At 38.0% G+C, this 27,877-nt stretch overlaps 1 protein-coding gene across 7 annotated transcripts in view; it reads left to right on the top strand.

The window, feature by feature from the left end:
• Positions 1–27,877, top strand: part of KDM6A (lysine demethylase 6A) — a 287,206-nt gene that overhangs the window by 213,369 nt on the left and 45,960 nt on the right. For 4 of the 7 annotated variants that reach the window (XM_075059513.1, XM_075074102.1, XM_075059523.1 and 1 more), the window contains 9 exons: positions 6,835–6,961; positions 9,379–9,477; positions 9,902–10,121; positions 10,693–10,827; positions 11,280–11,435; positions 12,059–12,154; positions 16,581–16,682; positions 17,880–18,275; positions 21,745–22,520. In XM_075059513.1, coding sequence (XP_074915614.1) covers positions 6,835–6,961; positions 9,379–9,477; positions 9,902–10,121; positions 10,693–10,827; positions 11,280–11,435; positions 12,059–12,154; positions 16,581–16,682; positions 17,880–18,275; positions 21,745–22,520 — 2,107 coding nt within the window. The remainder of the gene's footprint in view (positions 1–6,834; positions 6,962–9,378; positions 9,478–9,901; positions 10,122–10,692; positions 10,828–11,279; positions 11,436–12,058; positions 12,155–16,580; positions 16,683–17,879; positions 18,276–21,744; positions 22,521–27,877) is intronic. The other 3 variants (XM_075059516.1, XM_075059508.1, XM_075059521.1) reach the window with 2 other exon arrangements.

The raw sequence follows: 27,877 nt of genomic DNA, 5'->3' as shown, positions 1-27,877 counted from the left end.
AATCCAGGCCACCTCTGCCTTTAGATCCACAAATTCTTCAGTCTAATCCACTTCCCTAACTAATTTCCTTAATTCTTTAAAGTTAGCCCTTTTGAAATCAAAAGCCCTAGTCACAGATTTATTTTTGTTTATCCTTCCATTTAGTTTGAACCTAATTAGCTCGTGATCGCTTGTACAAAGAGTGTCCCCTACAACCATTTCTTCTGTGAGGTCCTCACTACTCACCAAAACCAAATCTAAAATGGCATCCCCTCTTGTTGTTTCAACAACTACTTGGTGAAGGAATCCATCAGCTATCTCATCCAGGAAAATCTGAGCCCTTTTATTACTACTAGCCCTTGGCCTCCAGGTAATGGCCTGGTCTACACTATAAGTTTATTTCGAATTTAGCAGCGTTAAACCGAATTAACACTGCACGCATCCACACAACAAAGCCCTTTATTTAGATACAAAGGGCTCTTAATATCAATATCTGTACTCCTCCCTGACGAGGGGAGTAGTGCTGAAATTGGTATTGTCATTTCAGATTAGGGTTAATGTGGCCACAATTCGACAGATTAGGGTTAGTGTGGCCACAGTTGGCCTCTGGGAGCTATCCCACAGTGCACCATTGTGACCGCTCTGGACAGCAATCTGAACTCGGATGCACTGGCCAGGTAGACCGGAAAAGCCCCGCGAACTTTTGAATTTCATTTCCTGTTTGCCCAATGTGGAGCGCTGATCGCAGGTGACTATGCAGTCCCAGAATCAAAAAGAGTTCCAGCATGGACCGTACAGGAGATACTGAATCTGATCTCTGTATGGAGAGATGAATCCTTTCTATCAGAACTCCGTTCCAATAGATGAAATGCCAAAACATTTGAAAAAATCTCCAGTGCTATGATGGACAGAGGCCACAACAGGCCTCCTCCTTTTCCCTCTCCTCCTACCATGAAACCAAAGGGGAAAAAATGGTTTCTCACCTTTTTTCAGTGTCGTATGTCTACTGGATGCTGCTGGCAGATGCAGTGCTGCAGCGCTACACAGCAGCATCCCCTTCCCTTCCCTTCCCTTGCCTTGCAGATGGCAGACGATGCAGTATGACTGATATCCGTCATTGTCGCCCCCTTGATGTGGTCAGCCGGGGGCGCCTGTGCAAAAATGGGAATGACTCCCGGTCATTCTCTTCTTTAAGCCTTGTCTCCTGGAGATTCGCTCCTGCCTGGAATATCATAGCTGTTGGAGGCTGCCCTCCCCTCCCCCCTTTCATCTCTGCTTGCAGAGGCTATAAAGTCAGTGTTGTTTCTTATTCATGCATTCTTTATTACTTCATCACGCAAATGGGGGATAACTGCCACAGTAGCCCAGGAGTGGTGGGGGAAGAGGGAAGCAACGGGTGGCATTGTTGCAGGGGCACCCCCTAGAATGGCATACAGCTCATCATTTCTTTGGGATGTCTGGGGCTCTAATCCAGAGAGGCCGTTTGCCTCTGGTTCTTTAATAGGCTTGCCTGATATTCTAGACAGGACTGACTCTCCCTTTAGACAAATCTTAAAGAAGAGAATGACTTGGGGAGTCATTCTCTTTTTTGTCCATGCGCCCCTGGCCGACCTCATCGAGGCCAGCCAGGAGCATCCATGACAGCAGCAGACGTACAGTATGACTGGTAACCGTCATTGTCAACGTGCAAGGCAGCAGATGGTACAGTAGAGCTGGTAACCATCTTAGCTAACTTGCAAAAAGCAAGGGGATGCTGCTGTGTAGCACTGTAGTACCGCGTCTGTTAACAACATCCAGTGACAGTGAAAAAAGGCTGAATGGGCTCCATGGTTGCCTTGCTATGGTGTCTGCCCAGGCAATCCAGGGAAAAGGACGCAAAACGATTGCCTGCCGTTGCTTTCATGGAGGGGGGATTGTCTGATGACATTTACCGAGAATCACTCCCGACGCTCTTTTTGCTGCCTCATTCATTGGTATCTCAACCCAGAATTCCAGTGGGCGGGGGAGACTGCAGGAACTATGGGATAGCTATGGGATAGCTACCCACAGTGCAACGCTCCGGAAATTTATGCTAGCCTCAGTACATGGATGCACACCGCCGAATTAATGTGCTTAGTGTGGCCTCATGCACTCGACTTTATACAATCTGTTTCCAAAAATCGGTTTCTGTAAAATCGGAATAATCCCATAATGTAGACATACCCTATATCTGGGAAGTTAGTCTCTCATGATCACACAATTCTCATTAGTATTTACTTCATTAAAAACATTAAAGAGGTCTCTAGCCATATCCAAATCGGATCCTGGCGGCCTATAGCACACTCCAAGCACTATCCCACGTGAGGCTCTAGTAGCTTTCCTCCCCAATGTGATTTTTGCCCTGACAGACTCTTTCTTATCCATTTCATCACTTCTTTTTTTTATATATATATATACAGTCTACCTAATCATTGATCTACAATGCTACTCCACCACCGTTGCCTTTATTTCTATCTTTCCTAAACAGCACATAGCCTTCAATATCTGTACTCCAGTTATGACTACTATTCCACCATGTTTCTGTTATCCCTATAATATCTGGTTTAACTTCCTGCACCAATAGCTCTAGTTTCTCCATTTTGTTACCTGGGCTCCTCACATTATGTACAAACATCTTAATTTTTGCTGTTTGGCTTCGCTCACGTTCTTTACCCAATTAGGCACAGACATTCTATCACTAGTATCACCTATTAGACTGGTATCTACACTACTCTTCCTCCTTATGTCCATTCTCCTACCCATGGCTATATCCGTTCTTACTTCCTTTTCTTCCCTCTCAGTGTTAAAATCCAGCATGGAGATTACCTGGTCATCTCCCCCAAATTCCTAGTTTAAAGTTCTCTTAATGAGATGTGCCAGCCTCCATCCTAGAAGTCTATTTCCCTCCCTACTCAGGTGAAGCCCATCCCAAGAGAACAGTCCTCTGTCCATGAATGCTTCCCAGTCGCCCTACATCACAAAGCCCTCCTTATAGCACCACTGCCTGAGCCATCAGTAGTATTTCATCAGGTTTAAGGTTGTCCTTTTCCCACAGTAACCTCTTGTTCTCTATTTTCAACATACCCAAGGCATTCCCAGTGCTTCTACTCACTACAGCTCATGTCTGGGAGGAACTCTTCGTGGGCTATCTCAACCAAGTGCTCCAGAACAAGTAGCTTTTTCTTCCTAACTGTCTCTTATAAGAGATTGGAAGTTTACCTTCCATTCTAGAAGAAACTACACTGACTTTTCCCTCAACACAATCCAAGACTCAGTAACTCAATTAAAAACATTTGTTAAGAATAGTTAGAGAAAATCACTATACGTCATATATTCTGAAATGAAAGAGGTAGGAATACTATGGTTACTGACCAGTTGATTACTCAGCTTTGCTTTACTTTGTCTAGCATGTGACGGGGCAAGTGTATTCATGTAATTATATTTTATTGTTATGGATGTGCATATGGTATAACAGATAGGGTTGTGAGTCTCATTTCCTGACTTTTGAGCACTTCCCTTTGCAACTTTTAATGTTTTGTTACTATAGGTTTTTATGCAGTACCTATCTAACACTCAACAGATATAAGAGCGGGGTGTGTGGGGGTGTGTAAATAAAATTTTATATAAAATGGATCTATTATGTATTATTATGTTTTGTGATAGTGCCTGAGGGCCAGGACCCCGTTGTACTGGGCACTGTACAAACATATGACAAAAAGATGACCCCTCTCCCCAAGAATTTACAATCTAAGCATTAGATCAAAAAAAAGAAAAGAAAAAAAAAAACCAGACAAGTGGGGGAGCACAAGGAAACAGGAAGACAATACTGGTTAACGTTAATCGATTCTAAGGCCGAAAGGTCTGATTGATTGTAATAATTTAGTCCAGTAGTTCTCAACCTGTTTACTACTGTGGGCTGCATATGCAGCTGTCTGTGTTATGTGGGCCACATCCACACAATATATATACTACCTGTCTGGCCCTGAGTATGTCACATGGGCCACAGCTGCGTGCTGATTGGACTGCAATTTGAGAACCACTGAACTAGTCTGACCTTGCATATCACATTCTCTAAATGATTCCTAGAGCATGTCTTTTAGAAAAAATCCAATCTTGATTTGAAAATGGACAATAATGGAGAATTGTTCTCATGGTAAATTCCTGTCACTGTTAAAAATGTGTGCCTTATTTCCAGTCTGAACATGATATGCGGTGGTCTCAACGCACTAGCTACCTAGTAGTTGTCATGCTTTTTGTAGGCATTACAGCAAAGGAGAGTTTGAAGAAATGCAACAAAGTAGTTTCAAGAATTTTATAGATAGCTCCTCCCATGTGTGAGGCGCAGCATGAGAGAAAGAATGAAGGTGCTTCAGGGTAGATAAAAATCAATGATTTAAAAAAAATCAGATTTTTATTTTTTAAATTGGATTTTTTGATAGTTTTTTCCTCAAAAAGCATTTTATCTAAAGATAGATTTAATTAAGATACATTATAGCTCAAAGATATATCATCATGGATAGGGATTATAAATTCTAATTCTATAGTATGAGACAATATATTCATGTCTTCAAGAAAAGTTTTGTAAATGAGTTCCAATAGTTCATGGATTAGGGACCCAATCTTAACGGCATTCCAGAGGCTTCTGTATAGATTATTTAGGTTACTCTTTCTATCTATCCAATGGGACTCAGTGCTGAGTCTAGAAGATACCATTAGAGATGCTTAGTTTTGCAGTTCTCAAACTGTGGATTTGCTTCTCCAGAGATGACATGCTGGTTAACAGCAAAAATGTTTTAAAATAAATAATATATTGAGGTGAGAAATAACAGACCTCAATCCTGTTGTCCATCAGCAAATTTGTGTACACCGAGCCAATCCCTTACTTCTCTCTAAAAGTGCAAAGTTTCAAAAACTTCAATGAATAGAAGATGGTTGGGGGCAGAATAGATCTGGACAAGAAGAAGAAGTCTGGAGATAAATGTGAGATGGGAGGGACAGTCAGTAGAAACAAAAGTGAAACTGTTTGAGCAGCATGTTCCAGAAGTCTTTCTGAGTGTAGCCTTCATTGATTTGAGATCTACCATAGCGTTCTCTCACTAGAGGGGAAAACCTATAATGACAGCAGTCCATAAAAGAGACCTCATTTGGGAATATTTTAATGAAGTTCCTCTACCAATGGGTAAGACATGCATGCATGCAAAATAGAAACAGTGCAACAAAGAGATGCAAAGCCTGGTTGCCCGAATGAAACAACATCGTGAGAAGTGTTCCTTCTCCGGAGGAAGCTGCGTTGAAGATGATGAAAGGAACATCACTTTAAAAATGTATAGTGTGTACCTTCTAAAAATGAAACCTACATCTATCTCTGAGTTGTGAAGAATATGTATTAAGTTTATAACAACCAACAAGAATGCACTTTTTGTGTAGAAATCCATATTAAATCGAGTCTCCATGACTAGTGATTTTAAATCAACTTGATTTAAATCAAATCCACCCTGAGGTTCTTGTTTGAAAATTTGCAAGTTAGCAGTGAAGGCTGACATTAATGATAGAATGAAATCTCAACAATATAAGAGAGATGATAGGTAGCATGTGTATAGTTCATGAAGGGCCTTGAAAATGAACACAAGTAGTCTTGTGTCGGAGACAGTGGACAGAAAGGAGCCAGTTGGGTGCAAAGAGAGGGGTGACAAAGTCAAAGCAATGACCGGAAAATTATCTTTGCAGCAGCCTTTTGAATGAATGTAAGTGGGGCAGGATTGCATTTGTCATGGCCTGGGAAGAGCTGCAGTAGCTGAGACATGAGATGATCATGGGGGCTGAATAAGAATTTTGGGTGGGAGAGCAAAGGCCATCTTAGATGTTTGGCTGTAAGAATCAGCCAGATTTAGACACACTGGACATAAGGATCTAGCAGGAGGACCATTTCAAAGGTGGGGCCCAGGTTACAGTCGTGCATAGCAGAGGGAAAATTGTGGTGTTGGCCACAGTGTCCGAGGAGTGTGTGTGGCGATAGATACATAAAACATTTAGAGAAAGAGAGGGGAGAGTTAAAATTTGCAGTGCTTGTATTGTTTGCTTGCTAGCTTTGGTTTTTATTTTTAAATTAAAATTGTAAGAAATAACGATCTATTAGCATAGATTCATTTCGTTTTCATATAAGAAACTGTAGCTATATAATAGATCCCTTTCCCTATACAGATTGTGGACCAGAATTTTTATTTGCATAAGCAGGCCCATAGCCTCAGAAGAGAAATCCTGATATTAATTTTTTTTTTTTTTACAAATTGCTAATAAAATGGACAAAAGGATATCCAGGGGATCCACAGTAAAATTAAGGATACTTTTTTAGGAGAAGCAGCCAAGGTCTACTCCATCAGACTCTGGCTGCTGCCTCTCTGGTCTCTTTTCTACTGGGCCTTCTTTCAGGCCATTTCCCACAGCCCCTCCTTTGGGCTTACGGTACCTCTGCCTCTCTAAGCCCTTCACTCTCTGGGATTGTAGAGGTCTTCCCCTCTCCCTGCAGCTTCCTTCTCATCTGGGCTTCATCCTTTCGTAAACTACCCAGCTCCTCCTACAGCTGGGATTCATCCTTAATTGGATCTGGCCCATGTTGGAGATGCAATCAGGTGTGTTAATTGGACTCTCATCCCCACATTAACCCTTTCACTACCAATGTGGAGTACATGTCCCTCACAGTGGTATGCAATAGATTTTTTGTTTTTGTTTTTTTTAAAAAAAGGCGGGGGAGGGAGATGATATCACCACTACCCTACTCAATATGTTAAGCAGCACTTTTGAGAATTTGGCTTGTGTGACTTGTCACTTCTTTTGTAGGCTGGATGCATCACACCGTGGATCAGCTAGGAGACAAAGCAACCAAGGAAAGCTACGCTATTCAGTATCTTCAGAAGTCCCTCGAGGCAGATCCGAACTCTGGCCAGTCCTGGTATTTCCTTGGAAGGTGAGAGAACTGGTGGTATAGCCATTGTATTTAAGGCTGTGTCATGTTTTTTAATAAAGCTTGTTTTGAGCGGTTGTGGTTGAATTGAAAATATTCTCTACAGTGTAAGAACTATCACGAAAATACCAATTCAGGAGTAATTTTCCTTTAAAATAAATAGCATCACATATCTTTAACTTGAACAAATGGGAAAAATTATGAAACTGCTGAAGTCCAGCTTTGTTATTTTGAGGGAAAATATGCTATATTGGAAAGACATTTAAGTGAAAGTGCCTGTGCAATAAATGTTTTCATTAGAAATTTAGTACATAATTAAATAAGCAGGCAGAAAATATTCTGTACACATGTGCGAAAGTGTACATGATTCCTTTTATGCCTTGAATGCAAATGCCTCAGATGTTGTCATTTAAGTTAAATGTTGGCTCTAGAATGATATGACACTACTCACCTTTTTCTTTCCCTCCTATTGTCACGTGCATCTATTCTCTTCTCAGTCTAAATTGCCTGCAAAAATATTTGCATTTTTCTTTGCATACTTCCACATTCTCTCACTTTTCTGTCCTTAATATTGTTCTCCCTTTCCACATACGTGTGCTGTTGTACCAAAATCTTTTAACGTTTTTTCTGTACTGTATATATTATAGAAAAACTATATTATATGTAAACTTTAGACTGGAATAGCTCAGATATAGCCATTCTGACTTCCAAGATAAGTGGTCCATACTTTAATAATAATTTAAATCTTGGCCTTTTTTCTTTTTTTTTTTTGGTCTTGTAAGTTATTTTTTGTTGTTGTTCTCTGTGGCAAATACTGTGCGTTTTATGCCCCTTTTTGTTTTTAAAAAAGATAGAAACGTTGGGAAACTCATCACTAGTTAGCAGTAACCTAAGCAATATTCAGGCTTTTAATATGTCTTATCTTCTGTAGGCTGCAACCTCTTGTGGGTGACTTGGTTACACACTCTTGAGTTAGATCTCTTCCATCCAGTCAAAGAAGCTGTCACCCATATTATGGGGAAGATAGACAAATGTAGTGCTTTAACTAAAATAAAACTCTTCAACTTTGATTTTCCTAGATTTTCTAGTTGGGTGTAAATTATGTTTGAACATTCTTTCCTTTTGTTATATTTGAATATTTTGATGCACTTGTTTTACATTTTGGTGAGAGTTGAATTTGACAATCATGACACTGATAGGGTCCTTAAAGTATCTGAGAAGCTGATTTTAATACAGATGCTGGGACTTTGTTTCATTACCTTTAAGTCTAACTTGTTCTTATCTTTTGAAACTTTTTTACTTAATCCTGGTGAATATTTATAAGTGAAGTAAAATACTGGTAGTTTTTTACTTGATTCCTTTCCTACTGTACCCAATACAATGTAAAAGAACCACCTCTGGTTTTTTTTTCCTGCTTAAAGGTTGATAATTTTTGCCTTTATTTTGCTCATATATCTCTTTATTTTTTGCAAGAATACATTTTTAATTATTTTTTGTGTATTCTGAAGACTTTTAGTTCTTATGCAAACAGGGAAGATAATTGCAGGCAATATGGGCAAAACCAAAGAAAATACTTTTCTCCTTAAAAAGTTTCAGTATCTTATTTTCTTTCAGATTATGATGGAAGCAGTCATTGTTCCTTGTAGCATAACTGTAACTCACTCTTCTTTGTGTTCTAGAGTTCCTGCTTACCATGTCATACTGCTTTTGAAAATGTTATATATACTTAGCATTCACATTATAAATTATATATATTAAAAAAAGAACAACAAAATCAGGGTTCCTTAATCATCCTATAAACTAGACTATAAAACTACACTTTTTATTGTCGATTAACATTTTATTAAGAATGATGTGGGAAGTGCAATACTAGCTCCATACACCCAAAGAAGACCTATAAGATTCTATTTACTAAAATATTCACCATATTTGTAGTGCCGCTATGAGTTGTCATAAATTCTCTTCTCTAGTATTTCAACTTCCATGCCACTAACATTTAATTTTTTAAAATGCACACAGATTGACTGTTTGGGAACAGGCAGTTTAATTCTTCCCGTGTTGTAATCTGTATGTAATTATTTTCCCTTTTGCTCAATGAAATACCACAGGTGAAATGTGTACATTTCCAGAATGCAATATTAATTCTCGACATTAGTATAATGTAGTATGTATTAGAACTTAAAGCAAGTTAAACTTTGCACAGCTGATGCTGACGGATTAGTGTATTTTACAAATAAATTAGTAATAATGATTCAGAAGTTTACATTCAATGTCATTTTGTGTCAAACTTTCAGAAAGTTATTTGGATTAATGTGTATGAGTATGTATTTGCATGAATTTACTAGTACTAGTCCACTCTTGACAAACCATTCTCCATAATGACTTTAAATATTACCACAGTTCTTTCTCTCTTCTCCCAGGTGCTTTTCAAGTATTGGGAAAGTTCAGGATGCCTTTATATCTTATAGGCAATCTATTGATAAATCAGAAGCAAGTGCAGATACATGGTGTTCTATAGGGTAAGAATGATGCAGGGAAAAGCAGTACTATAATTGAATTTTAATCTCTTTAAACAAGGACCAGTTTTTTTAACACAGTTATGTTCTCAGTAGATCATAAAGCTCCTAATTGCTAACTAATATATTAATGTTCTGTCAACCATGCTAGAAATATCTTGAAGTTAAAGAAATATGTCGGTATTTGCTCTCTTAAATTTTAGGTTGCAATATTGGTTGTACTTTATATTTTAGCTTGTCATGTTAAGGTATAAAAATGTATCATTCATGATTGTCGTGGTGAATTATGTAATAGTGTGTTCCACTTGATGCACAAAAGTTTTTCTTCTTCACTATGTGAGAAATACTGAGTTTTTAGTGGGGAGGTATATGACTTCTTTGTATTCAAATTTTATTAATTTAGAACTTTACCAATCTTTTTATTCAGTGTGCTATATCAACAGCAAAATCAGCCTATGGATGCTTTACAAGCCTATATCTGTGCTGTACAATTGGACCATGGCCATGCTGCAGCCTGGATGGACTTAGGCACACTCTATGAGTCCTGCAACCAGCCTCAGGATGCCATTAAATGCTACTTAAACGCAACTAGGAGCAAAAATTGTAGTAATACCTCTGCACTTGCAGCACGGATAAAATATTTACAGGTAAAACTTTAAAGCTTTAAGGAAGGGAAATATTTTACCAGGTACACAACAGGCGGGGAGGGGAAAAATAACATATCAGTTAATGTGTAAGTGTTTCATGGTGTGTATAACCTGTTTCCATATTTATGGTAAACATATCATAGCTTGTAATATTGTTTTATTTTCCATTTTTAAGTGAGACTCAATCCCTGTAATTAATGCTGTTTTGCACATTACTCAGTTGATGCATATTGATTTACATCACTTTTTTCTATGTACTGTCTACATTTTTAAGTTGTCATAGCATTTAGAGAGAGAGAACACACACACACACTATCTTTCACTCTTGTTTGCAATTTCAGAAGAAAAGAGTTACGAGACCTCTGAAACCAGAGCTCAACTTTATTCTGATTCTCACAAAGGTTTTTATTCTGGTTACCCTCTTTATACTTAGCACCTTTCTAAAACCCCAGACTTTAAATCTATTCTTTCTTTAAGACGTAATTAGCTACAGCATTTAGGAAGATTTCGTGGACTTGCTCTTAATAAAGTAGGCTTGTGTTAAATTTGCTTTTTACATAATTTTTCCTAGGCTCAGTTGTGTAACCTTCCACAAGGTAGTCTACAGAATAAAACTAAATTACTTCCTAGTATTGAGGAGGCATGGAGCCTACCAATCCCCGCAGAGCTTACCTCCAGGCAGGGTGCCATGAACACAGCACAGCAGGTGAGAAGTTGGGTTATGTTCTGCAGGTGCCCAGCTTTAAGGGTTCTTTACAATCTGTAGTAGTCAAGCTTATTTTACGGAGTGCAGGGCTGGCTTTCATTAATAAAAAGCCTTTGATTTATTTGCAAAGGAATTTAGATCAAGAAAAGACTCCCTGTAATGTGGGAGAAATATGTGGGTACCAATTTAGAACCTTTGTGGATTTTCATGATTTTGAGAAATTTCATCTTAAGTAGAAATGCTACAGTGGTTGTTTTTTAAAAGAATAATCCCAAGAAAGGTACACATTCCTCCATTGATGACCATATGGAAACTGATTTTCAGTAACTGAGTCAGCTTCAGTATATCCACACAGCCCTTTTAAGATATGCAGATCATAAAAGTGTGTAGCTTAATTGAAAGAATTAAGAATATATAGAACCATATTTTTGTCTTCCTTCTGTGATTCGTAGGCTTGTAAACCTCATCATCCAAATACTGAACCCGTACTAGGCCTCACTCAAACACCAATTTCACAGCAATCCTTGCCACTACACATGATTCCTTCTAGCCAAGTAGATGACCTGTCCAGTCCTGCCAAGAGGAAAAGAACATCTAGTCCAACAAAGGTATATATTCTGGTGAACTAAAGAGCCTGAGCCAAAATTATACAGAAATTTGCATAGAAATTGTGCAGTGTACACAGCATTTGTACTTTAATTGTAATCCTTTGGCATTAAGGTGGGGAATGTTTTAGAAGTTCATGTGTTGAAGTTAGTGCATTTTTCAGCAGTGTATTTAATTAGGAGATTACAGTTGAGATAGTAAATACTTAAATGCAATACACATTAGTGACACTATATATAGAAGTAATTATCCTAATCTCAGAATATAATTATAGTATTGTAATAGAGAGGGAAATGACCATGTTGTTCCATTGCCTTTGCCTGTATCTAAAATTCAGGATGTTTCTTCTTCACATAATACTTTTTCAAGAGGTAGGAACGTAATTTGATTTGATTCCTTGTCATTATGGTATTAGATGATATTTAATATCATTTACTTTTTTCTCATTGTTCTGATACTACATAGTTTGAAGCAAAATGAGATAAAGTATATTTTAGTATACTTGTTATATGCTGTATTATTATTAAACCTGTGATTAGTCCTTTCGTCAAGAAGTTAATGTCTATCTTTTGTAAAACTTAATATTTGCTCCTTTGATAGTAATATATTTTAATGTTTTTCTCAGAATACTTCAGATGCTTGGAGCAGTGGCCATACAGTGTCACATCCTCCAGTACAGCAACAAATTCATTCTTGGTGTTTGACACCACAGAAATTACAGGTAAGTGTGTTAAAGAAAACCCTGAGCAGTTTTGAGACTTCTGTTTTCTTATCAGAAATATATCTGAAATGGACTCAAAGAAACTTTTCAGATTTTAACTTCTGAATCGAATGTGAACAATTCAGTATGCTTTGCTATAATGCTTATTGTTTGATACAAGTAGTTTTCATATTTATAGCTTCCCTGTGGTATGTGTGAAATCGAGCTTAAAATGAGAAACAAACAAAACCTGAGTTCCAGGTTAGTGACATAACACAAGTTGAATATTTTAATTACATAAGCACTATAATAAATTTGTAAGATGGACAGATAAAAATCAATATTTTTTCTTGTTGTAACATTTTTTAACTTAATGTGTGAAGTAGTCATACTGTTGGATGTCAGATGAGTGATACTTATGACTCATTGTGCTACCTAAGATTTACAAAGTCCTACACAACTACTGTACCCCTCCCAACTTCCATGTGAGATAACTTCTTGTGTCCTCATTTGGCAAACTGATAAGTGAAGGACTGAAGATTTTTGCACAAATTATCACCAATAATGGAGAGAGTTGAAATTCAACCCTGCTGTCCATGGTTTTCAGACCACATAGCTTCTACACTTAAAGTACTGGACTTTATTTTTGAGACCTTGACTCAAATCTAGTTTGTTTTGTTACAGTAGTTTCAGTTTATTCTTCAGCTCGCTGGCATAGGTTGCAGTGTAGCACACCAAGCATCATCAGCAGCAAAAGAATGCACATTTTGAAAATCATACCTGGGCAGAAGTCGTCACCATATGTATCACAAATATTGACTAAATCCAGCGATGATATTAGAAAAATTTTTGCTCTGAGGAGGGGAAGTACTGAAACTGTTGTATACTGCCCAAAGGCATTGAGCACAATTGAAAAATACTTTTTCTACCTGAAAGACAGTCCCTTACTTACTGCCTCCTTAGCCAGTCAGCATTGTTTTATTACACTGCTTTATTTTTTCACCTGTTTATCTCTCCTGCCTTTGTCCAACCTTTATGACTTCTCTCTGCTTTCTCCCATCTCTCCTACTTTTCTCTTCCCTTTCAGGCCTCACTAGCATTTTGTCTTTTTTCACTTTGTTTCCTTCTCTTTAACGGAAAGTGTCATTACCTTCTTCACCCTATATATAGAAGAAAGGATTTGTTAACATTCATTTAATATGGTTTCATTATCCATGAATAACAAAACCAGAAATGAGTTTTGAAAGTCATCTTATATGAAAGTGAATAAAACCTTCATTCCATTTCTGTCTTTGTATTCTGTATATGTAGTACAATTTACAGAGAAGGCATTTTAGAAATGTTTTTGTTTAAAAAAATATTGTTGGTGTTATTTTTTTACATCTTTCCACCTGTAAAATTAGTTTTCTTTAGTACCACGAGCTCAGCTGTGCATGGAGAAAAAATAATAAATATATGAAATCCTTTTGAAATAAAACACCTAAATTGTTTTCTGTTGGTGTTTAAGCTCCTAAAATAGCTGTACTCATAAGGTATATGGTATTGGACAAGGAAGATCCCTGATATTTGTATGGTATAAAGCTTTCATTGCGATCCCTGATGAACAGAAGATATCAGACTATAAACCTGATACTAGTCCAGGAATTAATGTTGCTTTTTCTTCAGCTTAGAACAGTTTTGAGGGTGGGGGGATTAGGGGGTAGGCAAGCATTTCTCTTATTTGTTGGGGGGTTTTTTGTTCTTTTTTAAAATAGTGACAGTTTGAAACTATTTAGAGGTTTAGGAGTGTACTTAGTCCAACTAGAAATAACTACATTGATCTCTGAATATTTGCATTGTTGTTTGTATCATGCTTTAGCTTTATTAGCAATAGTTAAAACAGAATCATACTCAAACTGATACAGTTACAAAAGGATATACATGAAAAATCTATAAACTTAATACCAACCTATTACATATACTCAAAAAAGAACAGAATAGGCTAGTTAATGACTTACCTTTTTAACTTTAGTTTCTTGTTGTTTGGAAAAATTGGTTCATAAGATAGGTAATGGCCCAATACTTAAGAGCAATTAAAGAAAATAGTGTCTGTAATGTCCAATTTTCCTTTGAGTGATTTGCTCATTTACACTCTGTTGTTAGTGTATGCGCCCAATGCACTTGAGTCAGAGGTTTTTGCAGGCAACAGTTGCAGTCATTGTATGTGCCTCTGCTATCCTCACACGCTGAGCCAACAGTATAAAAGGGTGTGGTGTGCACTTCCCTCTCAGTTCCTTCTTACAACCCACAGTAAGAGAGCTCTCCATTGCTCCTTAGCTTCACTTAGCCAGCCATTGGAAAATAAGAATTTCTCTTATTTGTATGTGATAGCCACAAAAGCTGTCTAATTTGCTTGTGCAAGGGACACGTGAGGAATAAACATACTCTTTATACCTCATTTCTGATGAGGCCGAAGAAGCAGAGGTATTTCTGCCTTCATGTATGTCTCATGGAAAAGGCAATGCATCCCATTTCAGCCTGAGTGGGTTGACTGCTTGTCCACAAGGAATGTCCTTACGACTGCCCCGACTTCCAGGTCCAAATCAACACTGCTTATTGTCTTCTCCCTCAGTGTCCAAAATCATCTTTGCTCTCTGAGACTGAGAGATTGTCCAAGTCTCATTCTTCAGGCCACAAGAAATCTGCTAAAACGTTCTTGAATACTGAGTCGAGGTCTGGTCGCAGGCACCATCTGAGGCAGTACCATCGACTCCAGCTCCAACAGGGCTGTTGAGACCAGTGCCTTCACCGTTGCCAGACAGATCCTTGACCCTGGCAGCATCGGATCTACTATCACCAACAATGGCAATAGAATACTTGCCTCTGATTTTGGTGCTGTCTGCACTGCAGGCCTTCTTTGAGGTGAAGGACCTTTTGTGTCTCCCACTGCTGGGTTTTCCTTCACGATATTGCCTGGCATCAGTCACATTAACCTCGACCAGGTTGGCACCATCAGCAGCATATACTACCACAACACCAGCATCTCCACTTTTATCATCCATGCAACCTTCAACGCTGGCTCTGCCAGTGTAGATAATGTTGACCCACCTTTCTGCCTTCCAACCATGTCACCCACTTGCACTGGTTCTGTTGGATACATTGTTGATATTGCTACTTTTAGGGAAGCACCACGTATATGTCTACTGTAACTGCTTCTCTGTCACTGAGGAGAGCTATATCTCTTCCTCTCAGAATCTGACCATAATAGATCTGTACCTCATTCGAGGTCTTTTCAGGTCTCTGTACAGGTCATGCTCTAAGGACATCCATACCATATATCAAGAACACTGTTCTTACTAGGATGCCCATATATGGTGCCCACCACTGTGGGCGGTACAAAGACTGGAATATTCCTGTTGGCCGTATTGGGTAACTTTGGCTGCTCCAAGAGCTTCTAGGGCCCCCTTCAGAGACTCAGTCTAGGATAGTGGTTCCCAAACTTCAACAAGTCTTGCAAACCCCCGCCTGAAAATTAATATTTCCAGGGATTTTCTCCTTTACCTGAATATAAATTATAAAAGCAGTGATCTTGGAAATACAAAATTTGTTTTTATGACATGCTTATTACACACTATTTATTAATTGTTATTTATCATTATGAAAACGGCAACACTCTTCCAAGATCTCACTTTCGTAGCTTGTATTGCTTTGAATAAGCTTGTTATAAGACAAGGCTCTTATGTTTCATCAAGGAGTATCCAATGTGAAACAGCATGAAGGTATTTAAGAAGCCAACTCAAAGAGTTCCTCCTACACAAGAATTCAAGTCTTGAGCAGTCCAGGCAAACAACACACGTTACAACAAAGCTTAAACATGTTCTTCGTAATAATTTTAAAAACAAGACTAGCTGCCTATTTAATTTTAAAAACAGCAAAAAATATCCACTTCGCTTTCCATTTCTAATAAGGAGTCTTGAAGCTTAAATCTCTTCAGTGTGATAGACAGGCTTGCTTTGATCTCCTTAGCTCTTGGAAGTCCAAGGGCTCCGGGTTTCTGGCCCCATGCTGCCCAGAGTCCCTAGGGACAGCTCTGTCTCCCATTAGAGAACTTTTTCCCAAGAACCCCCTGTAATATTTTAAGAACTTTATGAATTTAACATTCTTTCACAGTCAAAACGTACTTTAATCATATCTAATACTTAAGAACATGTACAGTACTGTTTCATAGCATATACTGAGATAATCAAGTCTTTTTCAGCTTAAGTAGATAAGAGATGCTTATACAGAGTTTTTAGTATAACAGTGGATTATAAAAGGGGTTTGGTCCTTTCAGGAGCTTTAGTCTATATTTTCTCAGTTTCAGAAGCCTTACTTGTACTGGCCGTGTTAAGTATTGTTATCAGGAAGCTTTTTAATCAGTGGTAAGTTGATTGATTCTAAACAATGCTGCTATGTTTTGTTTCCACAGGACTTAGAACAGCTGCGTGCAAACAGAAATCTAAATCCAGCACAGAAACTTATGCTGGAACAGCTGGAGAGTCAGTTTGTCTTGATGCAGCAACACCAGCAGGTGCGAGCAAAAATATTTTTCTAATCTTCAGTACTTGCATCAGTGGTGTATTCTCTTTTCTTTTTGAACCTGAATTATTTGTATTGTACATGCTTTCATGCTCTGTTTGCCAGTTTACATAACATCTTCTGTTTTCTTTGACGTTTCATTTACTGTGATTGATGTTTATTGGCTGAAAGACATTTGTTGTTAGCTGTTTTCTATTGTAAGACTACCAGAGATGATGATTAACCAATTTTTTAATTTTGTTTTCTGGTCAGCTATTTGACTAAGTTTCAGAAACAGTCTAGTTAAGAAATAAGCCTCTCATTCCTGGCTGTTGCTCATGTCTCTTATTTTTCTGTGTTCAACAGTAAAAGTCTAATAGTAACTCCTGATATATAGCTATATATATCTTTATGGCTCTCCTAGAAGAAAAGTCTGCCTTCAATAACTATATCTTAAAATTCACTCACCATCTGTGAGCATGTCAGCTCTACCACTCAACACAAACTGGAAGGAACCTGTTTTCTGACCTGCAAAAAAAAAGTTGAATAAAGTTAACATAATTTCAACCAAACTTTACTTGAAACAATACAGTAAAAATAAATTAACAGTACACAATATTTATATAAAGGGAAAGCTGTTATCCAGCACTTTACAAACCGAAAAGCTTTATAAACAGGCATTTCTGATCTTCCTTGAAAGTCCGGTTTATAGTCCAGTTGGCGTAGAGCCGACAGACTCCCTACCTGGCTCTGCGTGGCTCTCCGGAAGGGACGACATGTGCCAGCTGCTCCTAGGCTGCCACCATCCTGCCCCACCCCGAGCGCTGGCTCCACAGCTCCCATTGGCCGGGAACCCCAGCCAATGGGAGATGCGGGGGTGGTGCCTGCAGATGTAGGCAGCATGCAGATCTGCCTAGCTGTGCCTCCGCCTAGGCGCAGCCGGGACATGTTGCCTCTTGTGGGAAGCCACCCGAGGTGAGCGCCGCCCTGATCCAGCACACCGCACCCTCCTGCCCCAAGCCCCCTCCCGCACCTAAACTCCCTCCCAGAGCCTGCCCCCCGCCCCAAACTCACTCCCTCTTAGTTAACTGGAATTTTTCACTTACCAGCATCCCCCCATTCTCCCAACATGCCCGATAAGAGACTACAGTAAAAGCTTTTTTAATCATATGATTAACTTTATTCTTTTGTCTTACTAATTTTTCATTAGATGAGGCAAACAGGAGTTGCACAGGTACGATCTACTGGAATTTCTAATGGGCCAACAACTGACTCATCACTGCCTACAAACTCTGTCTCTGGTCAGCAGCCTCAGGTTGCTTTAACCAGAGTGCCTAATGTCACTCAGCATGGAATCCGTCCGGCTTGCCCTGGGCAGCCTATGGCTAATGGACCCTTTCCAGCAGGCCCAGTTCCCTGCAGCACAGCAAGAACGCTGGGTAGTACAGACACTATTTTGATAGGCAATAATCACATAACAGGAAGTGGAAGTAATGGAAATGTGCCTTACCTGCAGCGAAACGCACTCTCTCTACCTCATAACCGCACAAACCTGACCAGCAGCGCAGAGGAGCCGTGGAAAAACCAACTATCTAACTCCACTCAGGTACAATTCAGGTTATTAATCCAATAAAGTGAACAAGTCTGTCCAAATCACTTTTTGACATCTTTCTTATGTAAAACACGTTTTCTATTTTCAATTGTTGATTAAACAGATGCAGATTATAAATTTTACAGCTGATTAAAGCTACCCATTATACTTTATTGTTAAAATAGCAGCTAAATCAGCTTCTTATGGAATATAGGAAATAACCATAAATCAAACAGGACAACTGATAAACATTTGTACAACTATCTATCCATTCAGAGGTGTTTTCTTTAGTAGATGAATATATGGTGTATTTTATCCAGACCACTTCTTTAATCATGAAACATGGTGATTGTGTGGTTTTTCTTACATATCATTGTAATATGGTGGTGGGTATAATTGGCCAGGGGAGGCTAAGCCTCCCCAAACAGCCAGGCCATAGCCCCACCCATGCTTTGCCCCGAGGCCCCGCTCCCTCATCCTGCTCTTCCCCTGTGGTCCTGCCCATGCTGCTCCTCTTCGTACCTTCACTCCATCTCTCCCCCAAAGCCAGCTGGGGCTCGGGAGCACTCAGGCAGCTGGCAGGTCAGGGCTTGGACCAGCTGGCAGCCTGAGACTCAGAGCACCTGGGGCAGTCAAGCCAGTGCTTGGGCCAGGATTTGGGCCAGCCAGCAGCCTGGGTCTCAGAGTGGCTGGGACAGGTGGGCCAGCGCTCCTCCAGTTGTGGTAGGGTGCTTGAAGATCCTCTGGCTCCTGGGCGGGGGGATGAGCAGGGCCTCAGGTGGAAGGGACGGGGCTAGCCACCCGAATGGGGGGTTCACGCACCACCCATGAGTAAGCTGAATGTTATACCCATTGTTGAAATTACGATCTTATTTTGATCATTCTAAATCATTTTTGTTGAAAGGCCATAAGAAAACATCAAAAATAATATATTTTACAGGAACAATCTCAGTATAGATTTTGTACCAGTATATTTCAATCTCGCAACAGAAAGCATGAGGGTACAAATGTATAATTATGTTTTTTAAAGTATTTGTTTTGGGGGGCATGAAGGAAAAGCCTATTTTACTTGCAAGCCAACAGTTTATTCACTCTCAACCCCATATTGAAATCACTAAGCTGTTCTACAGGAAGACTTTCCAGACATGTAATTTTGCTTTACTGGGTAGGTGGTATGTCCAGTTTCAGGAATACCTAAAAGTTTAGAACAGCATTGTAGCGTGGAAACTGCTTTCTTGTTACTCAACACAGTTTATCGGCGTAAGGTTTTTAATTACAGACTATTGCAAGTTACTTGATCGAAACTCAGATAATTTTGTAGTGCAGGCTGTATTACAGCCTGGCAGCTTAAGTGCATATACAATTTTAAAAAATAAAATGAAGAAATAGCAGGAACATTTTGTGCATTGCACATGCAACTAGTTTTGCTCTGAAGCAACTTGATAGGCCAATTGTAAAAACCTACTCGTATATTAACATTGTTACTGGGAACCAGTGTTTATAGGATTGGCAAAGTGTCATAGAGACTTACAGCCTTATTGTCTCTTTCCCAAGTTAGACTTAATTGAGTATGAAAAAAATGTCACTGGTATGAAATGGCTTTTCTACATCCTGTGTGAAATAAGTCTGTGGCATCAGTTCAGTTGTTACTAGGTAGGTGTCTGCATAATAATTGACACCTTTGTTGATAGTCTCAGCAAAGAAGCCAAGGAACGAATTGGCACAGAACTTGCCCTAGAGATGGTGCTTCCAAGACAAGGCTAAGAAGGATTAGTGGTTTTGTGTGGGCAAGCCTGCACTGCCGTTCTCTGCTTGTATTGCAGCTATGTTCTGGATAAATAAAGAGCTGAAGTTTCTGGGTTCTGACATTTTCCGCAGGTACAAAAGTCACTTTAAAATTAAAACAATGTTAAATTGGTGATTAATTTCTTTCTTGACATTAATGTGTAATGGATAGGAAATATTTTTTTGTGCAGAAAACAGGTACGAGGAGGGTCTTGTCTGTTTTTTGGCTAACAGAATAAAAGAGATAACTGCGTAGTTTACTTGGCTTGCCAGGTTCATAATGAACATTAAATTTAAAAAAAAGAACTAAATTATAGGAGAAATCTTGCTATGATAGAAACTGCTAAAATGAGCACATTTTCCTTTTCAGAATAAGTGCACTTCTGTAAAAAATGGTAAAAGTGTATAGAATTTTTCTACTTTCCTTGACGTTGATTCATGTTTTTAGTGGTCACCTGTACATGCAGCAGCCTAACTCATTGAAAGTAGGTCTAGTGAAAGTAATGAGACATTAATTTAAAATATTTCTCTTCTAATTTTTTGTCGATTGTCTTAGTATCATGGTTTAACTCATACTAATGGTGCCAGAATCAGGTTTCACTGATAAGAATGTCCGTTGCTGCCATTAAAGCGTTGTTATTAGCAGTCTTTCACTAAAATTACAGACACTCATAGGTAAGAAATTATAAATTTTCAAGTCATGTGTGTTGCATAATGTGTTAAAATTGCAAAGAATAACTTTCTCCAGGTCTGCACACATTTATAGTTTAAATAGTTATAAACTGAATCAGAGTGTATATAGGTACCCTTATCTGATTTCCATGCCTACTCCTTGTTCTTTCCAGCGTTCAGCATCTTTCTGATACATAAGCCATCTCCACACTTAATAAGAAAAAAGGGTATTTGAAGAAGTGTTGTTAAAGTTATTCTCTGAAAGAAATGCTTTAATAAAAAGTGAAATGCTACTGTGATCAGCTTGTATATTGATTTGAGGATAGAGCAGGGCACATCCCTGTATTTCAGTGGCAGGGGAAAAAGTGATGAAATTTTTTAAATCTTGTAGGGAAATGTTTGAAGAGCCTAGTTATATTAATACTGATGTGATATTTATCTACGATATATAGGTGTTGATATGCCAGCTCAAGCTTCTCTAAAGTTGAAATTATTTTGTTTTTGATTTGATATCTTTGTGTTGGTGTCATCATAGTTAAGGGGAGGAGGTGTATTTGTAAATGTGAATTTTTGCACATCTAGAATTTGAGAAAGTATGATCTATAAGTGTACTGGTGTTTTCATACTCTTCAAACACGTAGGTTTTATTAACTGTAAAGACGTATATATTTGTAGCATTTATGTTAGCTACCTAACTTTAGCAAAATTTGTTGTCTGGAAGCTAGGTATTTTAGTTTAGTCATGCAGTATAAAATTTTACATTGTATAGGCTTCTTCTAGGGCTACTTAAGTTTACTGTTCAACTGATGACTTCAGTGTTAAAAAAATGCCTATAGTTAATTGGAATTTAGGCCTGAAATCGTTAGTCTTTCATGTTTGTATATTATTTTGTGTGCACTTGCATATTTTTCACATTTAGACTTGTAAAAAGTCTGTACAGGAAAATTGTGAAAATAGATTCAAGCATACATTGTATATGGACATTTTAAATGAAATTTAAACTCAAATTTCACTTCTTTCTTTTTAGGGGCTTCACAAAGGTCAGAGTTCACGTTTGGCAGGTCCTAATGGTGAACGACCTCTCTCTTCCACTGGGCCTTCCCAGCATCTCCAGGCAGCTGGCACTGGTATTCAAAATCAGAATGGACATCCTGCCATGCCTAACAATTCAGTAACACAGGGGGCTGCTCTCAATCACCTCTCCTCTCACACTGCTACCTCAGGTGGACAACAAGGCATTACCTTAACCAAAGAGAGCAAGCCTTCAGGAAATACATCAGCAGTGCCTGAAACAAGCAGGCATTCTGGAGAGACACCTAACAGCACTGCCAGTGTAGAGGGACTTCCTAATCATGTCCATCAGGTGACGGCAGATGCTGTTTCTAGCCCTAGCCATGGAGATTCTAAGTCACCAGGTTTACTTAGTTCAGACAATCCTCAGCTCTCTGCCTTGTTGATGGGAAAAGCCAATAACAATGTGGGTACTGGAACCTGTGACAAAGTCAATAACATTCATCCAGCTGTTCATACAAAGACTGATAATTCTGTTGCCTCCTCACCATCTTCAGCCATTTCTACAGCAACACCTTCTCCAAAATCTACTGAACAGACTACCACAAACAGTGTTACCAGCCTTAACAGCCCTCATAGTGGACATACAGTTAATGGAGAAGGGTTGGAGGACTCTCAGAGCCCCATGAAAGCAGACCCTCCTCGGATTAGCCACAAACCTAGTACACAGATCATACCGTCAATGTCAGTGTCCATATATCCCAGCTCAGCAGAAGTTCTAAAAGCATGCAGGTTAGTGTTGAAGATCCTGACGACAGATAAGTAGATTATAACAATTTATCTTTGTCATTTTTTCAGAATATAATTGATCATTGTACTTCTCTGCATATTTCATATTTACATGACAACAGGTAAACAATGTTAATCATAATATTTACAAGAGATAAGTCTAGTTAACTCTGAATTAACATTTAATTTATCCTGTTGCACTTATGTATTATAGCTCATATCTTATAATGAGCTCCTTTGTGGCTGTTTAATATAGGATTATAATGACTACAATTATACCTACAAAGGATGTAGTATAGTGGAGTAAGGGATAGCTTCAGCACCACAGATATGATTTTTTTTTCCTGTACATTTTTTTACAATATTTATCATTTAAAAATAAGCCCTCTGGAAAGTATGTGTGTTAAATTTTAAAATAGTTTGGGGGCTTTAATAGCGTTTACATAAATTTGCATTTTTGTATGTTTACCAGATAAGCTTTTAGAATTGATTTTGTCATTGGTACTTAAGGATGCTTTAATATGTATATTTATTACACTGTAGATCAATGGCTTGGAATGGTTGCCGTCTGATCTTCCTATATGGCTCACACATGATACATTTGCATTTCTAACGAAATTTTATTTTTTAAATAAAGCTACTTTGCATGTACAGTAGCTTTTCTTCTAAATGAAATTTGGGTCTTTATAGTGTTTAGTAAAAATCATATCCACTGTTATGGACTAATATTGCTGAGAATTTGAACTCTAGTTTTCAAGTCATAAAGGGAAATACCAGTAGACAGCCTTGGTAGAGCTAGATGCTATTTGTCAAGAGGAATTTTTCTATCTATCGTATTCAAATTATGGAGGTGTTTCTGAAATTTGGAGGGGTTTCTCAAGTTTTAAAAATTAAAATAAAAAGTATGAAATAATTTTAAAACACCATACAATGTTTACACTTCAGCAGCCGTATTCCTTTTTGTTTGGTAAGAATCCATCTGTTTGAGAGAGCTTCTCTCATTACAAATAGACAATATGATGATTGAATATCTCTCACCCTGGTAGAAACTTTGTATTGCGTGATCATTATATCATAGTAGCAAAATTAAATGTATACTTCAGCAGATATTTCCAGCATTGTTGTATTATTGCAGCCTTCTTCTAGAGAAAATAGTGCTCCTGTAAAAAGGTTCATAATATAACTACCTTAAATAACTTCTACGTATTTTCATGACTTGAGAAGTCTCTTCCTATTATGTAGGGATTTTATTTTACTCTTTATATAAAGAAACTTGATATAGTTCCTGTAATGGGAAAAATTGTTCTTTAATCTTTGCTCTACTACATGAAATACTTCTCTTGAGTGTAGGGAGTTTTTCTGTAAAGCACAATCTCAGCTCCTCTGAGGCACGTGTAATGCTAGTTTCCTACATTAAATGTAACAGTTTTCAGAGAAGAGGTTTCAGATTTTCTTTTATTGAAACTAATGTTCAGCACTGGTATTAGGCTGATTTTCAAGAGTTTTTCTTGGTTCAAATGATTAGTGCAGCTGTGGCAGGATTATAAATTAGTATAAGTCATTATTACTTACCCAGTTTGGTGGCAGAAGATCTCAGCAAAGATGGTAGTGGTTTTAATATCCTTAAATCAGATACTGGAACTGTATGATTTATTTCTTTCTAAAACCTATTACTACTACTTATCAGGAAAACTACTTTAAACAGGTTTGCAGTCTTTTTACTATCAACATTAAAATAGCTGACTTCTTTATACAACGTAAGGTTTCCTCTTTCTTGAATGGCTGTGAAATGAAGAGATTTGAATCTGTAGAACTGTGCAATTTAAGTCTAACCAGTACTGCAAGTGATTCTCAAAGGTACAGTATTCAATTCTGGCTTCAGTCAATAAGCCTGACCATTATTTATTTAAAAGGCAGTGAATTCAAATAAAATGTGAGACAATAATAGGAGACTTGACAATAGAATAATACTCTCATCATCCCAAATAATGGTGGTAGCGTATCAGTGTCTTTTCTGTGCCTTTGTTACCACCATGACTGAGACCCTTCTTGATAGTCATGTTAGCAACCAATGTCTTCTCCTAGTCCGCTAAACCACACTCCCTCACTTGTTTCACTACTCCTGCTTTGTAACTCCTTGTTAGTTAAAATAATACTTGATGGTTACTAGAAAATCCAGGATGTGAAAAAGATAGTCGATAAGTCTATGAGTAAGTGTTTTAAGTTATCCAGAGAAATCAGGGATATTTGGTTAACTGTTTCCTCAGGTTGACCCCTTTGTGGAATTGTGTACTAAGTCCTCCTTGTTCTGTAGTAATGCCATCTCCACATTACCCAGCTCCCGTATTGGTGCCCTGGAGCAGCATCCACAGTGCCAGCAGCATTTTCAAACTCTCTTCTGTACCTGCACCATTAGAACCTGCATTCTTTCAAATTTTCCATAATCCTGTACATCCTAGGACTGTGGTCACATTAGTGATCCATATTTCACTGCATTCTCATCTTCCTGATTCTTAACTTCTCTCTCCACTTTATCTGTCCCTTTTCAGTTTCCTGCCTTCTCCATATTTCCCTTCTTTCACATACCACTCCCACATCCTTGATGCCAGGCCCAAAATAAAGATATGTTTAAAATTAATTGTAGTTTTTAAAAGAAGTATACTTACCACATTAATTCTAAGACATGCATGTTACGTGCTTAAATAACTGCAAAACTTTTTTATACTCCTTGTGCTCCCTGAGCTTTCGTCTCCACCTACTCTCCACCACACTCTTTCTTGCTTTCTTATTTCATCTTGTGTTTAGAATAAAATTTGAGAGGTAAGTAAAGTCTGTTTATTTGTAAGGTTCATTGCATGCAGTGTGGCCCTAATGATCATGGTTTAGGTTTTTTTCCAAATAATGTTCTAAAGTTCTGTCTTATCTCTGTTGAATTTGACATATGATTCCCATATGCTTTTGTCAGTCTTGATATGCATAGGATTCTTAAGACCTACTTACTTAGAACAGCTGAATTTAGAAATTCAGGATCCACTTCGTTCTTTTTGAGACTAAACAGCAAGGGTCTCGACTTTCTAGATTTGTGTTAGCTAGCTGAATAAAGCTGCATTCACCGCTGACTGGGTCATTAAAAGTCCTGGTGCATGGGAGGCGGCGTGGGCTCCGGGCAGCGCTCACCTCAGGCGGCTCCCAGAAGCAGCGACATGGCTTTCTGGCTCCTAGGCGCAGGGGTGGCCAGCTCTCATTGGCCGAGAACTTTTATTGCACTTTTTTGCACTTCCTTGTTTGGGTCAGAAGGGGTAGTGCCGAAATAGCACAGGAGACTCTTTTCATGAGAAATATACAGATTTTGCAATCCATGAGGTTCAGTTAAATACCCACAAGTTTGGATGCTTATCTTAGCTGAAAGTCCTGAGATTCTCCTGTCGCTAGTTTCTGTATAAATCACTTTGATTTCATCAGTAGCCTGCTATTTTTGCAATTACTAGTCATTTCTAAATAAAATTTGAAGCTCAGATGCATTTTAAGGAATATTTCTATAGTAATGACTGTTGGATTATGCAGCAGGCAACATGGATTTCAGCAGCATGCACCTTTTTATAGGCTGAAATAGTGATTAATATAAAGTATTTGAAGATAATTAACAGCAAATAGGCATAGTAGAAAATGCGCGTAACATTGTTTTATAAAGCTTTTGGCCACTGTATAATAGTCGGGGTCTTTTATGAGAGAATTTCACTTGTGATATCAGGGATGCAATTATCCTGGCTCCAAAATTACAGCACTTTTTGAGTACAGACTAACTCTTAGAAGAAATTACAAATGAATAATTAGTTTCAGTTAAAATTAATCTAAAAGTTGGTCCTTTAGAAAATTTAGCACCCAATGTCAGTGGGGTTTTTTGTCCTGAATGATCTGAATAACTGAATAATACATACTCTTCAAGCTTCCCTGATACTTAAAGCCCACCGAAATGTTTTGCATAGGCTACATTCAAAGTTGTGATTTAAGATTAATGGTCATTTTTTGGCATTATTCTGTTTATGTAAGTTTCTCTTTCAGCAGAGCCTGAATAGTGTTCTTTAAAGAGTTCCATAAAGCATTGCCATCTTTTTCAAAATGGCTGCCATCTCCTATTATTCTTCAAGAGATTGGGACCACACATTGTTTTCTTAGCAAGAGATTACTACAGTCATCGTTTTCCTGATCATCACAGTGCTTCTCTTTTGCCTTCTGACAACTTGGGGACCACCTTCATTAGAGGCAGTCTGGCAGCAATCCGATCGGGGAAAAATAGTAGGCAGTAGCCACTTTGAAAAAGGATATCTTAATTAAGGCAGCCTTTAGTCTCAATTGCCTTTGACAATAATGGGGAAAGACAATCATTTTCAGAGAGAGCAGTTTTGTTAATTTCTCGGAGAGTATTTAATTTCTTCAGCCTCAACTGAAAGAACTGTTATGAAAAATATCAAAAAACAAAACAAAACAAACAAACAAGGAAATATTCTACCTATTAAACTTAGAGCTTCTCAACAATGAGGGCAGGAAGGAGAGGTAAACTAGAGGATGGAGTTTGTACATGAAGTATATGAAGGGTTCAGGAAATAAAGGAAAATGAGGAGAACATTTTGTCAGATTTGTGCTGGTCTGTTGTGGTATAAGGCATCCAGGATATCTTACTGAATCTGACCCTAAACATTAAAATTAAAATAATATAAAAAGCTTTTAAGGTTTAATATCTTATATGTTCAAATCATTATAAATATCACATGGTAATGTTTTCTTTGGGTTTCTTGTTCATTGAAAATGTATGAAATTTGTAATTTTTAACAGGAAATTACCTGACAAAAATTAAGTTAAAATAGAGATAAGGTTGAGAGTACTATATCAGTAGTTAAGGTTTAGAGTAAAATAACTTAGTGGGACAATGCAACCTTTCAAAAACAAAGCACTACAAACCCTGGAATTTCGAAGTTAAGGTTAAACTTAAAAGAAATCCAAACATATTAAGGTATAGAAGTGCACAGTTAGGGCACTCAGGCAACTTTAACTTGTACTAACACCTTAAAGGAAAAAAAAATAAGAGGAAAAAAAGAATGTCTTTCATAATCAGTTTAATCTAAGCTGGAGCTACAAACACTAAAATGCCTTAATCATAAGCATATTGTATGATGTCATACGGGAGGCAGAGTTAAGGTTGTTTTGCTGCCCTAACTTTCCATATCTCCGCATGTTTGGGTTTCTTTTAAATGTAACCTTATTCTGAATTTCCTGGATTTATAATGCTTGCTTTTTTAAATAATTAAACCATTCTGTAATGTATTTCACCCTAAAAGTTTTTGACTGTTAATATGTAATAA

The sequence above is a fragment of the Chelonoidis abingdonii genome, chromosome 1, assembly GCF_003597395.2.
Source record: "Chelonoidis abingdonii isolate Lonesome George chromosome 1, CheloAbing_2.0, whole genome shotgun sequence".
Taxonomy (NCBI): Eukaryota; Metazoa; Chordata; order Testudines; family Testudinidae; genus Chelonoidis; species Chelonoidis abingdonii.
Note: the sequence above shows the minus strand (reverse complement) of the source record. Positions and strands in the feature narration are given on the sequence as shown.